The following is a 27583-nucleotide window of genomic DNA, read 5'->3' on the forward strand; positions in this document are numbered from 1 at the left end:
TGCTGGTGCAGGGAATGTGCAATCCTAGCATCATTGGCATACTAACATTAAAGCCTAAGTAAGAAATCCCCCCCCTACTCCCAATAGAAAACCCGTGTCAACAGCCCCTTCCTTTCCAAAGAAACATCTGGACTTACGCTTCGCCCTCTTCTGAAGCCCTGCCCTAGCCCTAATGGATCCAAGAATCTGCCTCCTGCAACATCTCATTGCACCTCTTAGGAGACCCTTCCCCCATGACCTCAATCCAAGATCTTGGGTAGCTTAAGGGCAAAAGCAATCCTCGGCCCCTCCTGCCCAGCCTGTGCAATCAACAGCTGATGCGCTCGTGTGTTTGTTTTGGCACTGGTGTTACGGAACGCATTACCTCTATACGTGAGCGCCGAGACTGCCTTCTCCAAATTCAAAAAAAGGGCCTTAAAACTCACTTTATTTTCGCAATACCTTTCAGGGAAGCTGGAAACTCCCGTCACCTTTTCTACCGTGCTCTGTTTTTATTTATCTGCGATATCAACTCCTTTCCCCAAAACTTTATTCTCTTTTTTGTATATTTTTTTTTAATCGTAAATTGCTCTGATTTTGGCAGTACAGCAAATGGATAATGAGCATAAATATCATTAAAAAATGGAAACACCTGAGAAACAAATTAATTATGAACTAGATTCAGTTAATGGCGCTCAGAAATTGTCGTTCAGTGTTATTCTATATAAAGGCACTCAAAGAAGAGCACCCACTGTAGAATATTATTGCTGCTACTACTTATCATTTCTGTACTGCATGCAGCACTGTACTGTACATTAACATGCAAGAGACAGTCCCTTCTCAAGAGAGCTTACAATCTAATTGTGACAAACAGGACAAAAAGGGTGAATCTAAACTAGAGGTCTGCACGGGAATGGGGATCGCGGGAATCCCCCCTAACCCATGAGACTCCCACGGGGACCCCCCTCTGGCCCACAGGACTCCCATGGGGATGGAAGGCTTTGGAAGCAGGATTTGTCCATATAATATAATGGACACGTCAGCCTTAGTAAAAGAAAACAAAAAAAGGGTTCCACCAAAGAGATTCCACAAGGAAAACAGCAGCGCAAACACAAAAGAAACTGTGGAATTGATGATCCTGTCAGAAGTAATTGCTGCTTTTTATGGGGACGGAGAGGATCCTGGCGGGGATGGGTGGGATTTCTGTCCCCGCGCAACTCTCTAATCTAAACACACTGCTCAGATAGGGAAGTACAGAGGGTGGGAGGCACCCTAGATGATGGCATCTGCCTGCTCCTTCCCCACCCCACCACCACCACGCGCATGCCATCCCTTCTCCTCCCATGCTTCTCTGGTTATTCACCAGCGCAAGCAGCGTCTCCAACTTGATACTTGCACCGGCCTTGGCTCTCCCTCTGATGTCACTTCCTCAGGAAGTGACATCAGAGGGAGAGCCGAGGCCGGCGCGAGCAACAACTTGGAAATGCTGCTTACACTGGCAAAGAATCAAAGATGTGTGGGGTGCAGAGAGGCGCCAGCGCTTGTGCTGAAGGAATGGCAAAGGAGATAGGGTCGGAACTACAGAGGGAATGGCAAACAGAAATGTTTTACAAGTTGGTTGGAGTTAGGACTAAAGGTAGGGTTACCAGACTTCCCTGAAAGAAAATCCTGACCCAGGGACACGCTCCCAGGCGCATCCAGTTCCACCTGTGTCACACCCCCTTCTGCCCTCCCCCCAGCCCTGCCCCCATACGGCATCCGTGCCTGCGTGGACCCGACGCAATGATGCCACGTGTGCATGACATCGCTGCGTTGCATCCACACAAGCATGGATGCGATTTTGACAGGAAGCATTTCAAAACCCACACAATGTGCCGGGTTTTGAAAAGCCGTCCAGACCCCCGGACATGTCCAGAGAAATCCGGACGTCTGGTAACCCTTAAAGACAACTTCAATAAAGTGGGCGTTTAGCATGGCTTTCTCCTCCCCCTCCCCAACCTCGCTGCTGATTGGGCCCTCGTTCTCCTCCTCTTCTTCCCCGTTCTATAAGTGTTTCCCAAGTTGCAACCCAGAAGGGGTCATGGCCATAGGAGGTGCATGGAAATGTCGGGGGGTTGTGCCTAAAATTGGCATGCAGTGTTATAAAACAGTGTTCCGCAAGTCAGTCCCGATGTACCCCCTTTCCAGTCAGGTTTTCAGGATATCCGAAATGAATATGCATTAAACTGATTTGCATACGCTGCTTCCATCATATGCAAATCTCTATCATGCATATATTATAAATATCCCAAAAACTTGACTGGCAAGAGAGTGCTCTAGGACCAACTTGGGAAATACTGTTTTATAACACTGCATGCAAATTTTAGGAACCCCCCCCCACAACTCGTCCATGCACCTCCTATGGCCATGCCCCCTTTTGGATTGCGCACTATAGGATTTGAGCACACATTGTTATAAGAACAGCAAAATGTGCGCCCAATTCCTAATTGGTGCTGATCAGTGCCAATTAGCACTCAATTATTGGCACTAATTAACTCCTTAGACAATCTAAACCCCACCCCCCACCCCCCTTTTACAAAAATGCGCAAGAGGTTTTTAGCGCTGGCTAGAGTTCCTGTGAGTGTTGGAGCAGCACAGAGCACTTAGTGTGCCGGCCGGATCTAAAAACCTCTTGCGCGGTTTTGTAAAACGGAGGGTTAATTACAAACACTTCCTGGACTGGCGTCCAATTTTGGATGCCATATATAGAATCCGTGGGTTAGATTCTAGTCAGCCGTACAGCATGTTCTATAAATCAGTGTTTTTCAACCTTTTTACACCTATGGACCGGCAGAAATAAAATAATTATTCTGTGGACCGGCATCGGTCCGTGGACCGGCGGTTGAAGAACACTGGGCTAAGTCGTGGGCCAGGCTCCGCCCATCTCTACCCAATCTCCACCCCAGACCCTGCCCCCATAATAGTACTAATTGCACCTTGCACGTCCCGTGCCTCATCTGGAAGCCTTCCCTCTGACATTGCAACGTCAGCGAGAAGGCTTCCGGTTCAGGCGCAGGATGCCCATAGGAGCCACTGCCCGTGGCTTTGTGCGCTGAATCAGTTAGGAAGAGGGAGCTGGCTCGAAGATAACGCCGCATCGATCGCGCCGTGGACCGGCGGTTGAAGAACACTGTTTTGGGCCTGCTGCACGTGCTGGCCCTGTGGACCGGCAGGAAATTTCTGTGGACCGGCACTGGTCCATGGACCGGTGGTTGAAGAACACTGCTACAAATGGCTGGTGAATGGTCTACTCTGCACCACACTTTGGATCTGAATAACAGCCTTCCAATACAAAAATAAAGGGCAGTGTCAGCCCATTGCCCATAACTGGCTGAAGCAAAACAGAAGAAAAGCTAAGCCGATGTCACAATTCATCCCAAGGGATTTTACTGAAAGTTCCTATGGGAAGTCCCAACTAGGATCCTGGTTTCGGCAAAACACTGCCTTCCTCAGGGGACATACCAAACTAAAATAAACATATTAAATAAAACAATTATTTAAATGATAAAACATACAAAATATGATAAACATAGCATTTAAAAGATTAAAACGGAACAAAATATATTTAGAACATGTAAAATACAGAACCATAATTAGTATACATGAAAACTATAAGACATGTGAAGGTGCATCGGGACACAAGCTCTACATGTTTGCAAACAGAATCTCATGGTGTATCTGTTTATAGCACTTAGCTTATGCTTCATTTCTCTTATAAGAATTGTGGATTCCTAATGCAGACAGATACGCCAAAACACAGCCCATGTTGGGTCTTCTTGGGTTTTTTTTTTTGATTTAACTAAAAAAAAGGACTTCAACAAATATTGTCTGTGTTCATCTCATTTGGACTCAGAATTTGGACCATTTGGCTATCCCTGCTTTTTTGTTTCAGATATACAGTACACCCCAACACAACAGGCAGGAGAGGCTATTTCATAACTTTATAACCTGCAAATCCACAGAGAACGTCCACAACAGCTTGCATAACAAGGAACGCCCAGAATGCATGTTTAATCACAGCTAAGAAGGCATGCATTACAAAACAGAACATTAACCAAACAGTAAAATAAAATGTTGCAAATGACTGAGAAGGTTATCTACTGGACCTGAGCAAATTTGCTTTTCCCTTGTGGTGAACGATTGAGCGCCTTGAGTTATTAAAAAAAAAAATCAGGAGCCAATACAGAAAGCTAGTGCCAACACTAGCGTGGGAATAGCATGACATCTGAACACACTTTCACAGACATACTTTGCAGTAAAAAGGGTTTCGTGCAGATATTATGTATTTGGATTTTCAAAAGGCATTTGACAAAGTACCTCATGAAAGACTTCTGAGGAAATCAGAAAGTCACGGGATAGAAGGTAATCTCCTTTTATGGACTGAGAACTGGTTAAAAAACAGAAAACAGAGAGTGGGTTTAAATGGTCAATATTCTCAATGGAGAAGGGTACAAAGTGGGGTTCCCCAGGGGTCTGTGCTGCGACCGCTGCTTTTTAACATACTTATAAATGATCTAGAGAGAGGAATAACTGGTGAGATAATTAAATTTGCTGATGACACAAGTTGTTCAAAGTTGTTAAATTGCAAGAGGATTGTGAAAAATTGCAAGAGGACCCTGTGAGACTGTTAGACTGGGTGTCAAAATGGCAATGACGTTTAATGCGAGCAACTGGAAAAAGATGCATGTGGGAAAGAGGAACCCAAACTATAGCTATGTGATGCTGGGTTCCACGTTAGGAGTCACTGCCCAGGAAAAAGATCTAGCTCTCATTGTTGAGGATACGTTGAAACCCTCAGCTCAATGTGTAGCGGAGGCTAAGAAAGAAAATAGAATTGTTAGGAATTATCAGGAAAGGAATGGAAAAGAAAGATGATGCAGCAGCTGTGCTACAACTCCGAGAGCCATCGTTCTGGAGACAGCAGCAAATAAGTGCGGGATATCCAGTCTCCCCATGACTACACGCACAGAAACCAAGAGCTCAACCTCGAGGCAAGGCACGCGAGTGCACCGATCATAGCAGCAAGGTTTCGAAACACTAGAGTAGAGGCATCCTCTTGCAAGCGGCCGATTTTGCCCAACGACCCCAGCCAGAACTCTTGCAAACCCGACTGGGAAGTGAGATGAGCAAATGAGGAAGTCACTGTTCCATCAAAGCTGAGCAAGAATCCTCCACATACAGTCCTACCAGTGGGGGGTGCTCTATCACCATCACATTTTCCATAGAGACAGTGGCGTAGTAAGGAAGGTAGAGAAGCCTGCCCCGGGCGCCGGCACCCATCCTCCTCTCCAACCCGATCCTTCCCGAATCCCCCTGCTGTGCGTGGGCACCCCTTCCCTTCTCTTCCCTTGTACCTCTTTCATTTTCCTAGCGCGAGCTTGCCGCCCGCATCAGTGTCGGCTCCGACGTCACTTCCAGGTCCCGCGCCTAGGAAGTGACGACAGAGGGAGAGCGGGGGACGGAGAAGAGGGTGAAGGAGGGGCGCTCCCACCCTCGCTACACCACTGCAAAGCCCCAGTGCCGGCTTTGCGGTTTAGGTACAGCCGAACTATGGGGTCCTTTTACTAAGGCGCGCTAGCCGTTTTAGCGCTCGCTATATTCTAACGCGCACATTATATCCTACGGACGCGTTAGCGTTTAGGGCTCACTAAGACGGCTAGCGCGCCTTAGTAAAAATGATCCCTATGTGATTATGATACAAAAATTTAAGCAATAAAGATATTTGGACATCCGGATAATTGAGTTTGGATAACCAGCATCCCGCTCTACTTAAAAATGCTGCAGTGGGCATTTTTTCAAATAATGCACAAATAGCTAATTTTAAAGAATTGGAAAAACTGGGATAGATTAAGGGGTCCTTTCATCAAGCCGCGGTAGCGGGGGTTAGCGCGTTGGACATTTCATCACGCGCTAACCCCCGCGGCCGGCTAAAAAACTAACGCCCGCTCAATGCAGGCGTTAGCAGCTAGCGCGGCAGGCGATTTAACACGCGGTATTACGCGCATTAAACCCCCTACCACAGCTTGATAAAAGGACCCCTAAGTTATTCATTCCGGTGGGAATCCCTATGTTATATCTTCAAAATGGAAACGTTTAATGCCATTCAGAAGGGTTATTATAAACAATTTATGGAAGTGTGGGAACCATTAACTAAATATTGTAAAGATTAATCTAATTGTATAATTGTGAAAAATGTGCACATCCGGGGTGGGTGGGGGGGGTATGTTTTGGCATTTGTTAAGAAGTAAAGAACGGTTGATTATAAGTATTTTTATGAGATGTTTTTAAATTGAAAGGGGATGGGAGAAAATAAGTCTTATCTTTCTTTTATTAAGTATATTGTGCTGTAATGATAATAATGAATAAAGGATATTTTTAAAAAATAATAATAATGCACAAATACAGCGACACAAACTCAGTTCCTAAAGCATAATGACACACATTAACATTATTTTGTAAGGGGTCCGGGGGGGGGGGGGTTTCCAGACGCTGTGCATATATGTAAAAACACTTTGCAGATTGTTTAAACAGTATGACCTTTGAACATCCAACCATTATTAAGAAACTCTCTTGGCAAACCCTGTGCCTCATTTTGTCACAAAAAATTAGATGCAACTTTATCTTATCCCTTATCTGCCATTTTGCTGAAACAGAACTTAACGGTCACTTCCTGAATGATGTCATTTTGGAAACAGGGATCATCCAGTTTTTACAGCATCTTGCTGTAATAATATTTTAATGGTACACCTGTTTTTAGATTATTTGGAAACCATCTATATCTGCTGTATATCTGATACGATGGAATGTCCCGTCACTGATGAGGTAGGGGTTTTCGGCGACTCCCTCTGATGAGCCAACACGACATAAGGTCAGTGCTTGACCCTCACTGAGACAGCACAGCTGACAAGCTTGTGAAGTTACATTACATTACATTAGTGTCTTCTATTCCGCTCGTACCTTGCAGTTCTAGGCGGATTACAAAGAAGCTAACTGGACATTTCCAGGAACATTACAGTTTAGGTATTAGGATTACAATGAAGCTAACTGGATATTTCCAAAAGATTTGCAAGTTAGGTAGAGGAATAATACATGGTTGATACTTAAGAGAGAAAAAATTACAAGAGGGGGTGAGACTATTACAAGGGAGGAGAAGGACAAGGGGAAGAGTTAAGATATCTGGATAAATTTTTTGAATAGTAGAGTTTTGATTCCTTTTCGAAATGATTTGAAGTCGCTCGTTGTTGTCAGTAAGTTGGAGATGGGGTGGGCAAGTTTCGCTGCCTGCGGCGCTAATAGGTTGTCAAACATCTTCTTGTACCGAGTACCTTTGAATGGGGGGTAAGTAAAAGGGGTCTGAGTTCTTCTTTGCCTAGTAGTAAGATTCTGATTTAGGCGGTTGGTTAGGTAAGTGGGGGCAGTGCCATTTATAGCTTTGAATAATAGACAGTATAGTTTGAACTGAATTTGTGCTTGTATTGGTAACCAGTGTGAGTCCAGGTTAGCATATAAGCAAGCCCATTTACATAGGTTTGTTCTCATTAGTTGAGATTTATGACTAAGGCAACAGTATACATCCCTAATACCCCAATAATCCACTAATTAATTACAGCGCTGACCCCCATTCAGTCGCTCCATTGGAGGGCTTCCTCTCCCCACATGTCTATATTTGGGTCACCCAGGAAGTCATCTCTAATACGATCAATAAAGTTCATATTTCAGCAAGACCCCTAAATGACACCGGGTATGACGATCTTTAATAATAATTTATTTCTTATACACCGCCAAATCCGTAGAAGTTCGAGCGGTTTACAATAAAGAAGGGCTGGACAATCAGCGAATGGTACAATCAGAGAAGGGGTACAATCACAGAAATACAATCGGTGAATGGGAACAATCAGCAAAATAGATACAATTAATAGATGTAAGCAGGGGAGCTGGTACAATATAAGGGGTCAAGAGTAAGGTGAGTGGGAAGGAGGAGAAAGGAGATCTAGGGGACAAGGGTAGGGTAGGGGGTCTTGTCTTACAACAATGAGCCTTACGTATTGTTCTCATCACTGGAGAATCGCTGAACACATTCAGTGCGTTCCACATTTTTAATTCCAGATTCTAAGCTGCCCTTCAAATCTTACGATATTCCAGAACAATAAATAAAATCAGGTCATTTCCCTCAAGGCTTGCTTTTGCTCTCAGTCTGTTACTATGGTAAAAGCCTCCCCAATGAACTGAGAGCGCTCTTTCACAAACAGAAGAAGCCCACAGAGCAGGAACGGGTGGCATTGCTAATTGCCAATAGAAGATCACGGAGTATATTCACTCTCCACAGTTTGATTACTAATGCTTACCAGTCACCATTTAAATCAGCACTTTCTGGACAGCTGTGTAGAATGCAATAACAAACACCAGATAGACCAAATCCCTCAAAGGACTTCTCCGCTTTAGAAAAGCAATAAAAAGATTCCTCTCCACCTAAACCCCTGCCCTTGACCAATGGACTACAAAGAAATGCATACTGGTGCCAGAACCAGTATGTGTCACGCAAGGAAAACTTGTATTGAAAACCTTGCACTGCAGGATAACTATGGCAAATTGTAGCCAGTAAACTGTCTATTATGAATGTTAATATTAGACCCTAGTACTGTATATACTCAAATATAAACCAGGATTTTGGGCCCAGCGTCCACCCAAACCACTCCCGGACATTACAGGCCTCCATCAAAATTAAAAATAAAACTGTGAGGAGCGTGGCCGTGCAGAGAGGAGGGAAGACGCGTTTTCCCTGAGCTCCGCTGTTCTACCCCTGCTTTGGCCTCCCTGAACTATAATCGGTGAATATTTTCAACACCAAGCTCCTTCTTTTGCTCCCCGGGGGCTTAATGGACAAATTTGTGCAAAGAGGCACTGCGGATATGGCCTCAAAGGCAGGTAAAAAGGAACGAGAATGAACAAAATCGGGGCCCAGCCCCGAAGGGAAAATGGTGGGCCCGGGCGATGCCGCTGACTCAGTTGGGGCGGACATGATCGCGCGCCTCACCGAGGCAGTCGTGCTGGCGTTAGGGACACGCCTGGATAAAGTGCAGGAGTCTCTGGCGACGCTATCCACAACGGTGACGGAGTTTAATTCACGGGTCTCTGAGGTGGAGCAGGACTCCTTCGCCACGATGCAGACAGAGATTCAGCAGCTGCGGCGCAAGGTGGGGCAATGCGAGGAGAAAATGGAGGACCTGGACAACTGCTTCAGACGGAACAACCTGCGCTTGGTGGGGGTCCCTGAATCAGTGTCGGATGGAGACCTGCTGCCCACACTGGAAACGTGGCTGGCGACAGAGCTGCTTGCTACACGGGGCCTGGGCCCCTTGCACATTGAACAAGCGCACTGGCTGGGCAGAAGGCAGGAGGGCGTGACCAGGCCGCGCGTGGTGATTCTTCGTATCCTAAATTTTGCCATCAAAGATCTTCTCATCCACAATTATCGCCAATGAAAGGATTTACAGTTCCAGAATCAGCGTATCCTGATTTTCCAGGATTATTCTGCGCAGGTGGCATCTCTACGTTGGGGCTTCTCGACCATCTGCAAGCAACTCACTGAGAAAAAGCTGCGCTTCACTCTGCAATTTCCTGCCAAGCTCCGGGTGATTCAAGATGGTCAACCCTTTATCTTTGAGACCAGTGCTGCAGCTAGAGCACAAGTTCTCCAGTGGTACCCTGATTTGGAGCCTGGCACCTGATAGATTATGACTGGGCACTGTTGTTTCTTCTGCTTCTGCCCGTGGGGAGCGGGTGGTTTACTCAATGGGCTATGTCAAATTGTTATTGCTCTGCTTCTACACCTCTTGTGCCTCCCTTTTGGGGGTCACATATGTTCTGATCTGGTTACTGTTTCATTGTTCTTTACTCTGGCCTCTTGTTGATTCATACAATGGTGGGACTCTGCCTATTCTTTCCTTTTAGTTTCCCGTTCCACCTGGGGTTCTGCCTTGTCTCCAGTGTTAGCCCCTGGGCTCCCTTTCTTTTCTTTTATTTTCTATGCATTTCTAATGCTTGGTTTCTGGCTAGGAGGCTGAAGGGGGGAGGAGGCTGAAGGGGGGAGGGGCTTTGGGCCCTTTGGTGTACCCTCTCTGGAGTGGTGGAATGGGGTGTCAGGGGGGGAATGGGAGGGGGGAGGTGGACTTGGGGGTGGGGTTGGGGGGGAGGGAGGGGGGCCTGGTTGTAGGTGGGACAGTGGGGGTTTGGGAGGGGGGAGATGGGGTTGAGGGGGATTTCTGGAGGGAGGGGAGGGGGGTCAGGACCTGTGTAGTTGTTGGTGGGATGTGTCGGGGTGGGCACTGGATGTGTGACTGCCGGGGGGAGGGCTGGGACTCTCGGCAGGAGTTCTCTACTTTTTGTTTCGTTGATATATATGGTTTTTACTCTGAATGACACCTAAGCGGGGAGTGCGTTGTGTGACGTGGAATGTGTCTGGCATTAATTCTCCGATTAAGAGAACCAAGATTTTGCAACATTTAGCTCGCCATCAGGCTGATATAGTGGGACTGCAGGAGACTAAGCTTACTGAGACAGTCCTGGATGGGTCAATGTTTTTCTGCTTCCTCTCCTAAGGCTAGGGCTGGGGTGGCCCTACTGCTTCACAAGTTGGATCCTTTTGTTCAGTCCCGGGTCATCTGGGATCCGGAAGGTCACTATGTATTGGTTCAGGGTACTCTGTATCAGCGCCTGGTTCTTTTGATGTCGGTGTATGCTCCCAATGCTGTCCAAAGGTCCTTTTATAAAAAGCTCTTGGGAGTGCTCCTGTCACTGACCCTGCTGCCTGGAACTCACAGAATTTTTCTGGGGGACTTTAATTCTGTTTTGGATCCGGTTCTGGATTCCTCCAGGGGGTCCTCTCGGTCCTCTGGAAGGTCGGATAATGGGCTGAAAGCTTGGATGGATGCTTTAGATGTGGTAGATGTTTGGAGAACACTTCACCCTGGAGAGAGGGACTTTACTCATTCCTCTGAGGTGCATGATTCCTCTTCTAGAATAGACTATATCTTTCTCTCGCGCTTCTCCTTCTTTACAGTCAATAAAGCTGAAATAGGGGCGCTGGTCATCTCTGATCATACGATGGTATGGATGGATGCCAGTCTCGCGGATGGACCTCCTGGAGGGGGTGGGCGCTGGCGTTTTCCGGTAGCGCTCTACTCTGACCCTGATTTCAAACAGTATTTGGAGACGCAGTGGCGGGATTATGTTGAGTTCAATGGGGTACATGCGGATAATGGAGCTTTCTTTTGGGAGACTGCTAAGGTGGTGCTCTGGGGGGGCTGTATTAGCTTACTGTGCCCGCCGGAAGAAACTGATGGCGGCCAAGATTTTGGCTCTCGAACGCAGGGTAAGGGAGAGCAGACTTTTAGTACTACATTCCCCAACTTTGTCCCATAAGCATGATTTTCAGGAGGCACAGTCAGCGCTTCATGCTCTCTTACATGAAAAGGCCCAAAAGTCGCTCTTTTATTGTAAGAATCTGCTACATAGATTTGGCAACCGGCCTGGAAGAATGTTGGCTCAGCTGACCAGGGCGCGGAGGGGTTCCTCCTCCATCACCTCTCTCAAGGACTCTGGGGGGCAGCTGGTTACAGCTCAGTCTCAACTTGAACAGCTTTTTATCACCTTTTATAGCTCCCTTTACACGGCGGAGATAGTGGACCAGGAATCTCCAATTCAGGCATATCTAGACTCGCTGCCCTTGCCCCGGCTCTCGGATACTGACCGTGCGAGTTTGGCCTCCCCTATTACCGGGGAGGAGGTTCTGGGGGTTATTAAAAACTTACCTCTCTGTAAATCTCCGGGTCCGGATGGATTCAGTGGGGAATTTTATCGGCTCCTGCAAGGTTCTATGGCTGTTCCGTTGAGACGGTATTATGAGCAGCTGTGGATGGGGGTTCCTTTCCCCCTGGTTCGAATCAGGCGTTGATTACCGTACTGCCTAAACAGGGTAAGGACCCTCTTCTGGTGGAGTCTTATCGGCCCATTTCACTTATTAACGTTGATCTTAAAATCTTAGCTCGGATATTGGCTAACCGGCTGGCCCCCCTTGTTCCTTCTCTGGTGGGGGTTGATCAGGGGGGTTTTGTGAAGGGCCGTCAAGCAGGTCATAATGTTCGGAAGCTTTTGATCGCCTTCGCTCATTGTGTTTCTCGGCGGCAGCCTGCATTGGCTATTAGTTTTGACTCCGAAAAGGCCTTTGATCGGGTAGAATGGGCCTTCCTCTTTCCATTACTACACCGATATGGGGTGGATGGGTTATATATGAGGGCCCTCCGTGCCCTCTATTCTAGTCCTGCGGCTGCTGTGCTGTCAATGGAATTGCTTCTCCGGTTTTTTCCTTACAGCGGGGCACTCGGCAGGGTTGTCCCCTGTCCCCTTTGCTTTATATTTTATTTTTGGAACCCCTATTACTTTGTATTAGTACTCATTCCTTGCTCACGGGCGTGGAAGTGGGGGATTCCTCATTGCGTTGTCTGGCCTTTGCGGATGATATTATGGTTCTTTTAACAGATCCGGTCTCGCACCTTTCTTTATTGTTGGAGTTGTTTCAGAAGTTTGGGGAACTTTCGGGCCTTAAACTCAATGTGTTTAAATCGGAAGCGCTCCCTTTTCATTTACGCATATCTCACCTGTGGTCTGATTTCCCTTTGAAAGAGGCTTCTCTACAGGTGAAATATCTGAGAGTTGTTATACCTTCCTCCTTGGCGTGCCTCTATGAGCTCAATGTCCGACCCTTGCTTCGGCAATCTATTGAAAGCTTATGCTTATGGAGTGCTCTGCCGGTCTCCCTCGCGGGTCGCATCTTTTTATACAATATGATGATTGTTCCCCGGTGGCTCTATCTGTTCCAGACTCTACTGCTATGGCTGCGCCGCATGGTTGTGCCCTGCGGATCTTTTTTGTGGCGGGGACGAAGGCCCCATTTGCCTCATCGCATCCTGATGTTACCGGAGGCACAGGGGGGTTTCGGTCTTTTAGATCTCCGAGCATATAACTTGGCGTATGGCTTGCGACAGGTTCGGGATTGGTGACTGGAGAGTTCATCCTTCCAGGTGTTTTCGGTGGAAAGGGACTTTTTGTTCCCTGTCTCTGGATTGTTTTTGTTGCAGGCACCTTCGGCTCAGTGGATTCCCTTCAGCGGGGTCCCATGGTGTGGTCTTACATGAAACTTATCTGGAAAATGCTATGTAAACACTTGGATATCAATTATAGTGTAATTCCTATGTTACCCTTTGTGGGGAACTTGCAGTTTAGCCCGGGTAGTGACAACCGAGTTTTCCAGCTTTGGCATGCGCATGGGGTTCATAGGGTGGGGGATGTTCTTAGTGACCAGGGGACTCTTCTCTCTACCACTGAGCTGGCGTCTTTATATGTTTTGGACCATGTGGACACATTTGGCTACTTGCAACTTCGCCATTATATTCTTAGTCTTGGAGGGACCTCCTTGCGTGCTTCGGTGGCGAAGAGTCTTGGTCAAAGTCTAGCTTTGTGGGAGGATCAGGCTCCACGTCTTCATTACTTTGTCAACGCGATGTTGTCTCCGCTGTCGAATGAGAGAGCCGATTTGTTGGCTGGGGCATGGAGAGCTGACCTAGGGTGCACTATCCCATCCTCCTTGATTTCTCATTGTTTTGTCTTTTTACGTACTATTTCCTTTAATATGCTTCATAGGGAGCAGGAATATAAATTCCTTCATAGAACGTTTATTTCCCCGCAGAGGGCTTATCGTGCCGGCTTTGCTGACCATGCCTGTTGTCCCAAGTGTCCTGTGAGTTCTGCCACCCTGGGTCATATGTTCTGGACTTGCCCTTTGGTAAAGGCTTTTTGGTTGCAAGTGTGGGCCTTTCTGGCCTCCTTGTATCCTTCGTTACCTGCATGCACCCCCTCCTATTGTCCTTTTTTATGATGGAGCAGATTATTCCCACTGCTCTGATGGGCAGCGGATGTTGGTATTCAAGGCACTCCTTTTAGCTAAGAAGGCCATTTTGGTTTCCTGGCGGACTCCGCATGCTCCCTCCTTCTCTCAGTGGCATTTATCACTCTATGATTTAGCGCTTCTGGTGCGTAGGGCTGTGGGGACACATGATGAGAGCCGGTGGAACAAATTTCAGGATGTGTGGGAGGGGTACTGGTTGTCCCTTCCGCATCGGGAGAGGAGTTTGCTGTTGAATTGCTGACCTGTTGGGCTGTGTTGTTCCTGTCGGGGGCTGGGGGCTGCTTCTCCAGGTGCACTGTCTGCTTTTGCTTCTCTCTTTTCTCTCTTTCCTTTCCCACGATTTCTTTTCTTTCCATTTTTGATTGTCCATCTAACCACATGGGGTTTGGGTTTGGGGGGGGAGTTGGGAGGGTCGGGGGATTGGGGGGTTTGGTTTCTGTTGGGGGGGGGGGTTGCTGGTAGCTCATATAAACTCCTGTATTGGGAATGTTTTGACCTTTTCCCATCTGCTTTCTCCTGTATTCTTGTTTTATGTTGATCGCTTGCCTTGTTTCGGAGGTTGCTCTGGAGTTGCGGATGTGTTTTTGCTTACTATTGTTCTGTATACTGTTGTTTTTGCTCAATAAAGAAATATTATACCAAAAAAAATAAAAATAAAAAATAAAACTGTAAAATATCTTTACATATGCGTAAGAATTCCTTTTTTATATATAGTCTGTAAAAAGCGCATTGCGTGCCCGTGGTTTTAACCCGCAGGTTTAAAGCGTGTTCTGTTCAATAATCTGGCTACACAAAATAATTCACTGCGTCGGTCACAAATCATTCCTTTTTTAAAAATGTCCAACTCGTAGGGCCAGCAAAAGTAAACTGCAGCCACCCCTCCCCCCCTTTCTTTTGAGCTCGCTTGTGCTTTCCGCCAATGACGTGCGTGAATAAACCCCGCCCACTAACTGCACAGTAAGGGCGAAGAGCTAGCTAATGCGTAAATTGCATCAATAAACAAGGATTCTCTGCGCATGGGTTTTGATCGCTCTTACAGCGATCCGTGAGATCGCTATGGGGGCGAGCGTCTGATCAGATCATTTGCATGTAGAATCTGTAGCAAATCGGTCGCTCGGCAAAACTCAGCCAAGAATCGCCCAACACCAATCCAGATCGGTAAGTTTAGTGAATCTAGGCCTTTAACATCGGGGCTTCTGTGACACAGGAATGCATGCTTCTTGCAAGTGATGCAGTAAATGAGCAGTGGGAGGATCTTAGAAAATGCTGGATGGAAATGTATTTCCCTTTGCACGGAAATAATTATGATGACATCACTTGCTTATTGGTGACTGAGAAGCAAAGCCAGTGCTGGGCAGGCAGACTTTTGTGTCCCGAAAATAGCAAGGACAAATCAAATCTGCATAGGGAGTACCACATCACACCTTATGAATTTATCTTGTTAGGCAGACTGAATGGACTCTACAGGTTTTTATTTGCCGTCATCTACCATGTTACTATGGACTGGAGAACAGGAACCCGGCATTAAAGATGAGCAAAAGTCCAGCCGTCAATATCATTTGTGTCGATCAGTGTCCTGCAAACCTTCTCGAACTGTGGCACACCAAAGGTAGTGACCGCAGCTCAAGGCACATAAACGTGTACAGGCGTTGCCGTGATGATGCCACACGCATACGTGACATCATCATGTCGACGTCCAAGCATGTGTAAAGGCCCTTCAGATGGGCCCCAAGATGCCAGTGGGGGATGCCAGCATGGAAGAGGGCTGGGGAGGCGCTGGCTGATTGCCTGCAGGATGTGCCCCTCACCGCACGAGGCATGACCTGTAGTCAGTCAGCCTGTGCCTCTCTTCCTTCCCAGTGTGCCACGGCACACCTGAAATCTCAGGAGGCACACTAGTGTGCCACGGCACACCGTTTGAGATACACTGGTGTAGATGGATGAAATACCTTTGTGACCAGCTTGCCAGAGCTGTGACTGCAGAATAAGCTAAGGATGCTTTAGCCAATCGGGTTCTCAGGATAACCCTGATAGATATGCATTGAGCAGATTTGCATGCCTGTCACCTCCACTATGTGCAAATCTCTCTCATGCATATTCATTAGGGCTATCCCGAAAACCCGACTGGCTGATGGTCCTCCAGGACAGGGTTGGGAACCACTGCTTTAGAGGCCTAAAAATCAGGATAACAGCAGCAGAAATCACAACTATGGAAAGACTACCTCTGCACAAGCATAGGTTGGGGGGGGGGGAGGAGTGCATGGAGGGTTGCAACCAGAGTTCGTGCAAAGGTATTGGGCACCCTAGGTGAACTTCAGCCATACACCCTCCTCCTCAACTACATCCAGCTTCCTAAGATGCCCTCTCCCAAAGAAATATTCAGCTTTGGTGATGGGAGGTGCTATTTAAAAACCACCCACACTTCATGTAATGAAAAGTAAGCATTAATATGCTTTCAGTTAGTGTGGCTGTCTAACCCCCTGCTCCCCCTCCCCGAAGCTGCTGCCCTAGGACATCGCCTAGTCTTGCTATACCAAGAATACCATAACATAAAATTAATTAAATATTTAATTTATTGATTTCTTTAATTCAATTAATATCCTAAAAACTAACAAAATTTATTTCATCTACATTTGAAATCTACAATAACATGTAATACAAAGTGCAAAATGCTACTAATAACAAAATCAGCCTTCCTGATGATGGACTCACCTGAAACTCAGCTGGAGTTGGAGGCTTATGCTGATTGAACAATATAAGTAATTAAAACTGGAAAACTTTAAGGATTAAGAAGAGAGAACCTCAGAACTGATTAAGCATTTCTAATTGGATCATTAATATAATGAACAACTGGTCTGGTCAAGCCTACAGATTACTACTCAAGGAGATATTGGGACTAGAGAATGACACGGTGGCGGTTTACCCGTGGCCACCGCATTTTAGCCGCGGGTCACCCGCCGAAAACGGGGAAGAAAACTAGCAGTCGCTGCGGCGACGGGGACAAGGCCATTCACCGCCCGCGGGGCGGTGAATGGTCTTGTCTCCGCAGTGAGGTATCAAGGATCGCGCGGTCCCCGCAGCCACCGCCCGCCCGCCCGTAGCATTTAGCCAGCTCCCTCCCTCCACCTCACCTTAAATTTCGAGTTTTCCGGCTTCCTTTTTTCCGAGCCGCACGTGTTCAAAAATCCGTGCACGCGCGGCTGCGCGAGTCAATCAATCTTCTCCTCTGACGCAACCGGAAACAGGAAGTTGCAGGAGAGGAGAAGTTTGATTGACTCGCGCAGCCGCGCGTGCACGGATTTTTGAACATGTGCGGCTCGGAAAAAAGGAAGCCGGAAAACTCGAAATTTAAGGTGAGGTGGAGGGAGGGAGCTGGCTAAATGCACGGCTTTTTGAACGCGTGCGGCTAGGGAAAAAGGAAGCCGGCAAACTCGGAACGAATATAAGGTGAGGTGGAGGGAGGGTGGGGGCTGCTGGACCATTCTTCATTACTTTGCCATACTAATTCCATTCTATGTTAGGTGCTACGGACTCAGATTCGAGTCCTAGCGATGATGAGTTAAAGATCCCAAAAGAAGCCAACTTCTAAATCCAGTGGTTAGAGCTACACTACACTCCTTGTGACCCTGGGCAAGTCACTTAATCCCTATTGCTTCTGACACAATGGGCAGTTCCAAAGACCAAGACTGGCCAGTGTCAAAGACAGGATGCTGAGCTTGATAGACCCTTAGTCTCCACTGTTTTTAGTGATCAACAAAGTTCTATGTTTCTATAATCACCCTAATTCTGTTATCATTGGACTAGATATTCAAAATGATTTAAATGGCCAGGACAGGCTCCTGGCTGTTCAAATCATCTGTCCAGGGCTAACCAGGCATTTTCAATCTTCATGTTCAGCCCAAATTGTGTCACACAATTCAGCAAAAATACCCAATGTTGTTCCTCATAATTTAAATATTGCTCATAGAAGGAACAACATTGGGTATTTTTGCAAATGGAAGTTGGAGGGTTAATTCCCTTGAAACAGCCAATTGAGTGAAACATGAATTCATGCTGGGACACAAGATAGGTTGAATTTGTTTTGAATTTAAAAAGAAAAATGATCAATGAAGAATACTATAATGGCAAGAAAATATAATGATAAAACAGCAACTAATTTTGCCTATTTTTATATATTAAAAAAGTACTACATAAGGTGAATGTCCATATTGCTGTCTGTTGTTCTGCTGAGCACTGGCATTGAAACAGCAAAATGCATTTATTGCATACTTGTCCTCTGTCGCAAACATTATGGTGGTATATTAGTTGTGTTAATAAAAATTTATAAACAAAGCCCTGCCAGCTGAACATCTCTTTCTCTAGTTCAGCAGCAGGAACTTTGATTTATAAGAATGGAATACGCTAAATATTAGAGTACTAAGGCTTATATGGATGCTGCGGGGACGGTGACGGGGCGGTGAATGGGATGGCAGTGGCGGTGACGGGGCGGTGAAAGGGATGGCAGTGACGGTGACGGGGCGGTGAATGGAATGGCGGTGACGGGGAGGTGCAGAGGATGGTGGGCCGGGGACGGGGCGGTGACGGGGACAGATTTTTTCCCCGTGTCATTCTCTAATTGGGACTTTGATTGACTCATCATCAAGATAAGTGAGCTTCATTGGGCCTGAATGGCTTCAAAACTTAACATCATTAAGAACCCTGAAGACTGATTGATGGTCTCTACTTTAAAGCTTTAGGTCAGGGGTGTTAAAGTCCCTCCTCAAGAGCCGCAATCCAGTCGGGTTTTCAGGATTTCCCCAATGAATATGCATGAGGTCTATGTGCATGCACTGCTTTCAATGCATATTAATTGGGGAAATCCTGAAAACCCGACTGGATTGCAGCCCTCAAGGAGGGACTTTAGCTTTTCCGAGTCTATGATTTTGTTATTAGTAGCATTTTACACTTTGTATTACATGTTATTGTAAATTTTAAATGTAGATGAAATAAATTTTGTTAGTTTTTAGGATGTGAATTGAATTAAAGAAATCAATAAATTAAATATTTAATTAATGTTATGTTATGGTATTCTTGGTATACCATTTTAATGAATTGAATTTGTATAGTCATGGCCCAGTCTTGCCAACCTGGGAGTGCACTGTGCAAATGCTGCATGGGGCTAATGATAAATTGATCCCTCTCCCCCCTCCCCGCCAATGCCCCCTCCAAAATCAAAGTGTCTGGGTGAAACTTGCCCGTGTCTGGCAAATGTATTTTTTCAAGCCTTAGATCAAAGGCACTTCAAGCAGGGAACTCCTGAAAACAAACAAACAAACTGCAGAATTCCCCAAACATTGGAAGGAAGGGGATGCAGTTCCCTCTTTGAAACCTTTCAGGGACATTAGCCACCTGTTTGATCAAAGTTCATCTACAAAAAGTGCAAAAAAAACCCAACAACAACCCAAACCCCCGAGCTAAACTCTGCAGACAGAGTGCGAGATGCAATTTAGCAACGTCGAAAAACCGCAAGTGCAAATGATCTGATCTGCAGAAAAGTTGGATTCCTCGAGGCCTAGATGGCTACACGCTGCCAAAGTTATTTGTGCGCTCTGGCAGACGCCCAGATCGGCGTGCAGCGCTTTGGCCGGCACAGGAGGCGGCAGAGTGGGGCTTTGCACTCACCACTTGGTCGCAGGGGGCTTGGTCCGGTCCGCGGCCACAGCCCAGGGCTTGAACCAGCTGAGGAGCCCGGCCGCCTCGCTCCACAAGCTCTCCGGCTCGAGCACCGAGCGCCTGAAGGTGGGCTCGTAGAGCGCGCGGCCGGAGCAGGGCCGGCGGGGGGCACCGCGGGCGGTCAGGAGCCGCCTCAGCACTTGCCCGCCGCGCTGGGGTCGCATCTCTCGTCTCACTCTGCGGTCGGGTCTCAACCAAAGTCCCGGCCTGGAGAGATTGCTCGGCCTCCGCGCTGCGGGAATCCTAAGCCGGGTTTTCTGTTCTTCCCATCTGGCCCGGAGCCAGCAGAAATTAGTGGCTTATGGCAGGGGAGGGGGGAGAGCAAATTAAGAAAAAAAAGAAAACTTGTTGGATTGGTTCAGTGGAAAAAGCAAAGTTGCACCTTCCAAAAGGAAGTAAACAACTGTCTTTGCAGAGTAATTTAAAGATCGGAGTCCACCACGTCTCAAAATGATTGGGAGGGTGAGAACTCAGCGCACAGTTTTGGGCAACAGGAATGCGCGTAAATTACTTCTTGAATAATATCAATTAGCAAAAAAAGTATGCACAAGGTTTAATGGGGCTGTTGATTATTTTTGCACCAAACAAGTTATTATTATTGCTGGATTTGAATAACACTCTTTTTGGGGAAGGGGTAAAACGCAGACCTTGCGGATCTAAACCCGCACGTCCTTAAAAATCTGAGGTCCGTGCCACTTTTTAATATGTAATCAATTTTTATTTTCAAACAGAAAAGCAACCTACAAAGTACAGGCAACCGTGGAATAACGACAAAGTAAAACCAGAATTACAAAATAGATGGGAAGGGGTAAAACGCGGACCTGACGGACCTTGCGGATTTAAAACCGCACGTCCTTAAAAATCTGAGGACCGTGTCACTTGTAGTTTCTGTCTCTTACAGATCTCGATGACAATTTAGCGCTGACGGATCCTAATACTTTTCCCTCCCTATGCTGAGACGGATCCGCGAGGTCTGTCAGGTCTGCGTTTTACCCCTTCCCAAAATAGACTAACCCAGCACCCCGCCGCTTTTAGGCTCTGACAGACCTCCGTGACACTTTAGCTCTGACGGACCTTAATGCTTCTTCCTCCCTATGCTGAGACTAAAAGTGGCAAAACTTTTGCCCTGAGATTCGTGGCACTTTTAGTCTCAGTTCTCCCTCCCTATGCTGAGACTAAAAGTGGCAAAACTTTTGCACTGAGATCCATGGCACTTTTAGTCTCAGTTCTCCCTCCCTATGTTGAGACTAAAAGTGGCAACAGTTTTGCCCTGAGATCCGTGGCACTTTTAGTCTCAGTTCTCCCTCCCTATGCTGAGACTAAAAGTGGCAACACTTTTGCCCTGAGATCCGTGGCACTTTTAGGCTCAGTTCTCCCTCCCTATGCTGAGACTAAAAGTGGGAAAACTTTTGCCCTGAGATCCGTGGCACTTTTAGTCTCAGTTCTCCCTCCCAGAGAGTGGTAGAAAGCTGGAACGCTCTTCCAGAGGCTGTTATAGGGGAAAACACCCTCCAAGGATTCAAGACAAAGTTAGACAAGTTCCTGCTGAACAAGAACATGCGCTGGTAGGGCTAGTCTCAGTTGGGGTGCTGATCTTAGACCAGAGGGCCGCCGCGTGAGCGGACTGCTGGGCATGATGGACCACTGGTCTGACTCAGCAGTGGCAATTCTTATGTTAACTAAAAGTGACAAAACTTTTGCCCTGAGGTTGTGACACTTTTAGTCTCAGCATAGGTTATGGCTCTGACAGACCTCTATGACACTTTAGCTCTGACGGACACCTGAGGTCCGTGACACTTTGTCCCAGCATAGGAAGGGAGAACTAAGACTAAATTGTCATGGACCTCAGGGCAAAAGTGTTGCCACTTTTAGTCTCAGCATAGGGAGGGAGAACTGAGACTAAAAGTGCCACGGACCTCAGGGCAAAAGTGTTGTCACTTTTAGTCTCAACACAGGGAGGGAGAACTGAGACTAAAAGTGCCATGGACCTCAGGGCAAAAGTTTTGCCACTTTTAGTCTCAGCATAGGGAGGGAGAATTGAGACTAAAGTGTCATGGACCTCAGGGCAAAAGTGTTGTCACTTTTAGTCTCAACACAGAGAGGGAGAACTGAGACTAAAGTGTCACGGACCTCAGGGCAAAAGTGTTGTCACTTTTAGTCTCAAACATACACAAGACTTACTTGAACTTATGACTAAAGTACAAATTTAAATATCATATAGAGAACTGAACGATCTCAAGCGCTCACAGGCTAAAAGTCTGATGTATATTTCAAACTAGTGACCCTATCGTGAGCTATCATTGATCTTATATGTTCTCTATTTTTCAAAAATATTTTTGTTTTAAATAGTTTTTTTGTATATTATTTTTTTATATAAAGCAGTTTCAATTTTTTTATATATATAAATCGGTTTCAACTGTTATACTGGTCTTCAAATGTGTCCCTTTTTAAGAATGAACTCTATGAAGGATTTTAGCTTCATGAATATAGGGTACTTAGCTTCCCAGCTTAACTTAACAACACAGGGAGGGAGAACTGAGACTAAAAGTGCCATGGACCTCAGGGCAAAAGTTTTGCCACTTTTAGTCTCAGCATAGGGAGGGAGAACTGAGACTAAAGTGTCATGGACCTCAGAACAAAAGTGTTGTCACTTTTAGTCTCAACACAGGGAGGGAGAACTGAGACTAAAAGTGTCATGGACCTCAGGGCAAAAGTTTTGCCCCTTTTAGTCTCATCATAGGGAGGGAAAAGCATTAGGATCCATCAGAGCTAAAGTGTCATAGAGGTCTGTCAGAGCCATAACCTATGCTGAGACTAAAAGTGGCACGGACCTCAGATTTTTAAGAATGTGTGGCTTTAGATCTGCGAGGTCCGTAAGGTCCGCGTTTTACCCTTTCTCCTCTTTTTTGATTTTAAACCACTTTAATACAGTATAAGCTGAAGTGCTGGGAGCGGGACCGCAAAAGACAAACGCAAGTAAGGATGGAGTTGTGGTAGACCCTGATCGATTTTCAGAGGATTGTGTTCGTGAGGAGCTAGCTAAACTAAAGGTGGATAAGACAAGGGGTACTGAGGGAACTTAGGGAAGTTCTGGTAGCTTCCCTGGCTGACCTTTTCAATGCTTTTCTAGATTCAGGAGTGGTACAGGGGAATTGGAGAAGAACAAAAGTGGAAGTAACAGGTAGGGAACTTACAGGCCAGCAAGTCTGACTTCTACGGTAAGTACATGAATTAATGGAAACACTTTTAAAACAGAGAATAGTGTAGTTTCTGGAATCCAGTGGCTATCAAGACTGGAAGCAAAATGAATTCACCAGAGGCAGGTCTTCGCAAACAATTATTATGACTGGGTGACCAGAGAATTAGATAGAGAGAGTGTATTAGATTTTAGGAAAGCATTTAACAGTGTTCCACACAGATGTCTAATAAATAAACTGAGTACCCTCCGGATGGGCCAGGAACTGGTTGAGTGGAAGACAACAGATGGTAGTGGTCAATGGAGATCGCTCTGAGGAAAGGGATGTTACCAGTGGTGTGCCTCAAGGTTCTGTTCTTGGGCCTGTTCTTTTTAACATTTTTATAAGCGATATTGCTGAAGGGCTGTCAGGTAAAATTTGCCTCTTTGTGGATGATACCAAAATCTGTAATAGAGTAGACATGCCGGAAGGTGTGAATAACATGAAGAAAGAGCTGACGAAGCTTGAAGAATGGTCTGAAATTTGACAGCTAAAATTTAATACTACGAAATGCAAGGTCATGCATTTGGGCTGCATAAAACAGAGGGAATGGTTCTTTTTAGGGGGGTGAAAAACTTATGTGCACGACGGAAGAGCGGGACTTGGGTGTGATTGTATGTGATGATCTTAAGGTGGCCAAACAGGTTGAAAAGGTGATGACGAAAGCTAGAAGAATGCTAGGTTGTATAGGGAGAAGTATGGCCAGTAGGAAAAAGGAGGTATTGATGCCCCTGTATAAGACTCTAGTGAGACCTTTTTAGTATATTGTGTACAATTCTGGAGACCGCACCTTCAAAAAGACATCAAAAGGATGGAGTTGGTCCAGAGGAAGGCTACTAAAATGGTAAGTGGTCTTCATCATAAGGCGTATGGAGACAGACTTAAAGATCTCAATATATACTTTGGAGGAAAGGCGGGAGAGGGGAGATATGATAGAGATGTTTAAATACCTACATGGGATAAATATACATGAGTTGAATCTCTTTCATTTGAAAAGAAGCTCCGGAATGAGAGGGCATAGGATAAAGTTAGGAGGTGATAGGAGTAGTCTAAGGAAATCAGGGCTGTTGAGTCGGAGTTGGAGTTGGAGTCGAGGAGTCAGAGACAATGTTGGGTACCTAGAGTCGGAGTCGTGGGTACCAGAAACTGAGGAGTTGGAGTCGAAGGATTTATCTACCAACTCCACAGCTGTACTTTTATACAGAAAGGGTGGTAGATGCGTGGAACAATCTCTCGGAAGAGGTGGTGGAGCCAGAGACTGTGTCTGAATTCAAGAGGGCCTGGAATAGGCACATGGGATCTCTTAGAGAGAGGAAGAGATAATGGTTACTGCGGATGGGCAGACTAGATGGGCCATTTGGCCTTTATCTGCCATCATGTTTCTATAACAATAAAGCTCGATGACCTCACAATGCAGGTGTAAAGAGCCTTAGCCAATAGGGAGAGGAGATGCAAATGTTAAGAGCCTTAGCCAATAGGGAAAGGAGGAGATAGTGGATGCTGCGGATGAATAGACTGGATGGGCCATTTTGCCTTTATCTGCCATCATGTTTCTGTTTGAAATACTGTAGGTGCCTGCTTATCCTCTTGTGTGAGACACCCTGGTAATTTAGAAAAAAAATAGAGTGGGAGGTGCCCTGCGCAGACACGTACATCACACAGTTCAAAATCTAGCCCTGAACCAAGTCAGGAACTGGTCAACAGGAGGAAAGAAGGGAGCCAAGCTTCAGCCACTCAACAATGCACGTTTGTCTTGCAATGCGTGTCATACTAAGGGCTCACCAAATCCTATATAATAAAATCCTAGAGTGCGCATGCGCTCTTGAAATTTTGTGATCCCTGCCGCTGTGATTTCTGATCTGTGGCCGCGTTCCATTTTAGAACACAGAGGCAGGGATCACTCTAGCCACTCCCCTCCTCCCGCCCTCATTCACCAACTGCTGGAGGAAGCGCAGGCAAGCTCTCTCCCTGCCCGCGTTCTCGCCCCCCTGATTGGTGCTGGCAGCGGCTGCCGGGAGGAGGGCTTCGTGGAGCGCCGCCACACGCCAACACCTTCACAGTCTCCTGAGCCGTGTCCTAGCCACCCCGATTGCCGGCGTTCAGTCTTCACGCTTCCACGACACAGGCGGGGATCGGAAAGGGTAAGGGAGCCGAGTCAGCAAGGGTTGGGCTGGGAGGGAAGAGAAGCGGTCTGCCTCGGGTTTTTCAAGGCCTGGCTTCTTCGGGCAGCAGCAGGGTTTACAATTCGCTGCTGTTGCCGGCTTCAGGCCTTCCTCTCTGGCGGGTCCTGCCCACTTTCTGTTTCAGGAAGACACCCGACAGAGAGGAAGACCTGAAGCCGGCAACAGCAATGAATTGTGAATGCTACTGCTGCTGCCCAATGAAGTTCAAGGAGGAAAGGAAGCAGAGGGGGAGAGAATGGCTTGGAGGGAAGAAGAGATGGCAGGGCATGGAGGGAAGGAGGAATGTATGCCAGACCAAGGGAAAAGAAAGGGGGAAAGGAACGAGGAGATGCCATATGGAACAGAGAGAGAGAGGGGGGACACTGGATGGAAAGAGAAGAGAGGGCAGTGAATGGAAGGGGCAAGACAGAGGGTGAACAGTAGATAGAAGGGGTAGAGAGAGGGATACAGACACTGAATGGAAGTGTGGGGGAGAGGAGGGACAGCCACTGAATGGAAGTCTGAAGGACAGGGGGAGCAGACGTTGGAAGGAAGTGGGGAGGAGAAAGAAAAAAGGGCACATGCAGGATTGAGGGAAGAGGATAGAGTTAGAAATAAAGATAGACAGACAGGGGGCCAGGGAGAGACAGACAGAAAGAATGACAGACACACAGCATCCAAGGAGAGAGAGACAAATTAAAAAAAAACAGACAGACATGTACTCTAGCACCCGTTAATGTAACGGACTTAAACACTAGTAAATAAATAAATAAGGAACCAAACCAAGACACATATAATAGTGGGAAGGAGGGGCGTGTAACCCTTGTCCCCTTGCAAACGTCATCTACCTCCCCTGTCACCTCTTCTTGTCACAGCCCTGCTATTTCTATGGCCTGATGCAGCATAATGAGCCCAGTTTGTCCATCGCCACTGTCTCCCTTGAGATGTAGCAGTGGGATAATTGGTTTATTTTTGTGAGAAAGGGAAACGATGTTCCTCTCCGTTCCTCTTTCAATCTGAGACTTTGTTATGGGTCATCGCTATTACAGTGTTGTTACGATGGAGGAATTTTTAGGAGATTTTTCAGACCATGGCATCACATAAGCCACAACTCCCTCCTGCTCCCCCCAAGTCCCTCTAGAAGACCATAAATCTAGCCTTACTGGGTCAGACCAATAGTTCGTCTTGCCCAGTATCCCATCTTTACGGTGGCCAATGAAGGCCATAATTACCTGGCAAAAACCCAAAGAGTAGCAACATTCCAAACCCCCCCCCTCCCCAAAGATTCTGGAATCCCAAAGAGTAGCAACATTCCACACTGCTGATCCAGGTCCGGCAGTGGCTTCCCCCAGTTCTGTCTTAATAGTAGACTATGGACTTTTCCTCCAGAAACTTGTTCAAACCCTTCTTAAAACCAGCTACGTTGACCACTCTTATCACATCTTGTGGCAATGTGTTACAGAGCTTAACTATTCCGAGTGAAAAAAATATTTCCTCCTATTGGTTTTAAAAGTATTTCCATGTAACTTAATATATTTATCCTGGTGACTGTGTGCCTGGAGGAGAAGTGCAAAATAATACCAGCTTTTCTCTATCCTTGGCCCAGCCCAGAAATCTTACTAAACTTTTTTTTTTTTTTAACCTTTGCAGCTTTAGCTTTCTATCTTTTGTCTCTGTTTATTCTTGGTCTTCCCTTATGTTTGTTTCCTTTCTGCCTTCGAAATGGTGGAGCACGCTTGGTCCCTACTAAAAAATACCATCACAGAAGCACAGAATCTATACATTCCGCAGATAGCCAAAGGAAGGAAAAATAAAGACAAAAGGGAACCAGCTTGGCTAACCAAAGAGGTGAAGGATGCAGTGAGGGAAAAGAAGGACTCATTTAAAAAATGGAAACGTGAGAAAGCAACCAAGGCTTGAGACAGCCTCAAAGCCAACCAGAAGTGCCACAGGGCAGTGAGAGAAGCCAAAAGGGTCTATGAGGAAAAGTTAGCGCAAGAGGCCAAAAACTTCAAACCCTTTTTTAGATACGTTAAGGGGATGAAACCGGCTAAGGAGACAGTGGGCCCTCTCGACAACAATGGAAGAAAAGGATACATCAAAGATAACAAACAGATTGCAGACAGATTAAATTCCTTCTTTGCATCTGTCTTTACCAAAGAAGACGTCACATCAATAACGGAGACATTAAAAGTATTCAAGGGAGAAATAGAGGAGAACCTCACTACAGTGGAGGTGAATCTAGAACAGATATACTATCAGATTGACAAACTAAAAAGTGACAAATCCCCTGGCCCAGATGGAATTCACCCGAGAGTATTAAAGGAGCTAAAGGTAGAAATCAGAGAACTACTGCAATCCCTAGCTAACACGACAATTAGGACCGGACGGATACCAGAAGACTGGAAGATAGCGAACGTCATCCCAATCTTCAAAAAAGGGTCAAGAGAAGAACCGGGAAACTATAGACCTGTGAGTCTCACATCGGTCCC

General features: G+C 46.4%; 1 protein-coding gene across 4 annotated transcripts in view; it reads right to left on the reverse strand.

Moving 5' to 3' along the window:
- The window catches only part of ACSS3 (acyl-CoA synthetase short chain family member 3), a 182983-nt gene that overhangs the window by 119503 nt on the left and 35897 nt on the right, over window positions 1-27583 (reverse strand). The window contains exon 1 of one of the 4 annotated variants that reach the window (XM_033951905.1): window positions 19643-19966. The exons of the other annotated variants lie outside the window; for them this stretch is intronic. Within the exon in view, the coding sequence (XP_033807796.1) occupies window positions 19643-19857 (215 nt within the window). The 5' untranslated portion in view covers window positions 19858-19966. Of the gene's footprint in view, window positions 1-19642; window positions 19967-27583 lie in introns of those variants that run through there. 4 annotated transcript variants of the gene reach the window in all.

Source organism: Geotrypetes seraphini, chromosome 7, assembly GCF_902459505.1.
Source record: "Geotrypetes seraphini chromosome 7, aGeoSer1.1, whole genome shotgun sequence".
Taxonomy (NCBI): domain Eukaryota; kingdom Metazoa; phylum Chordata; class Amphibia; order Gymnophiona; family Dermophiidae; genus Geotrypetes; species Geotrypetes seraphini.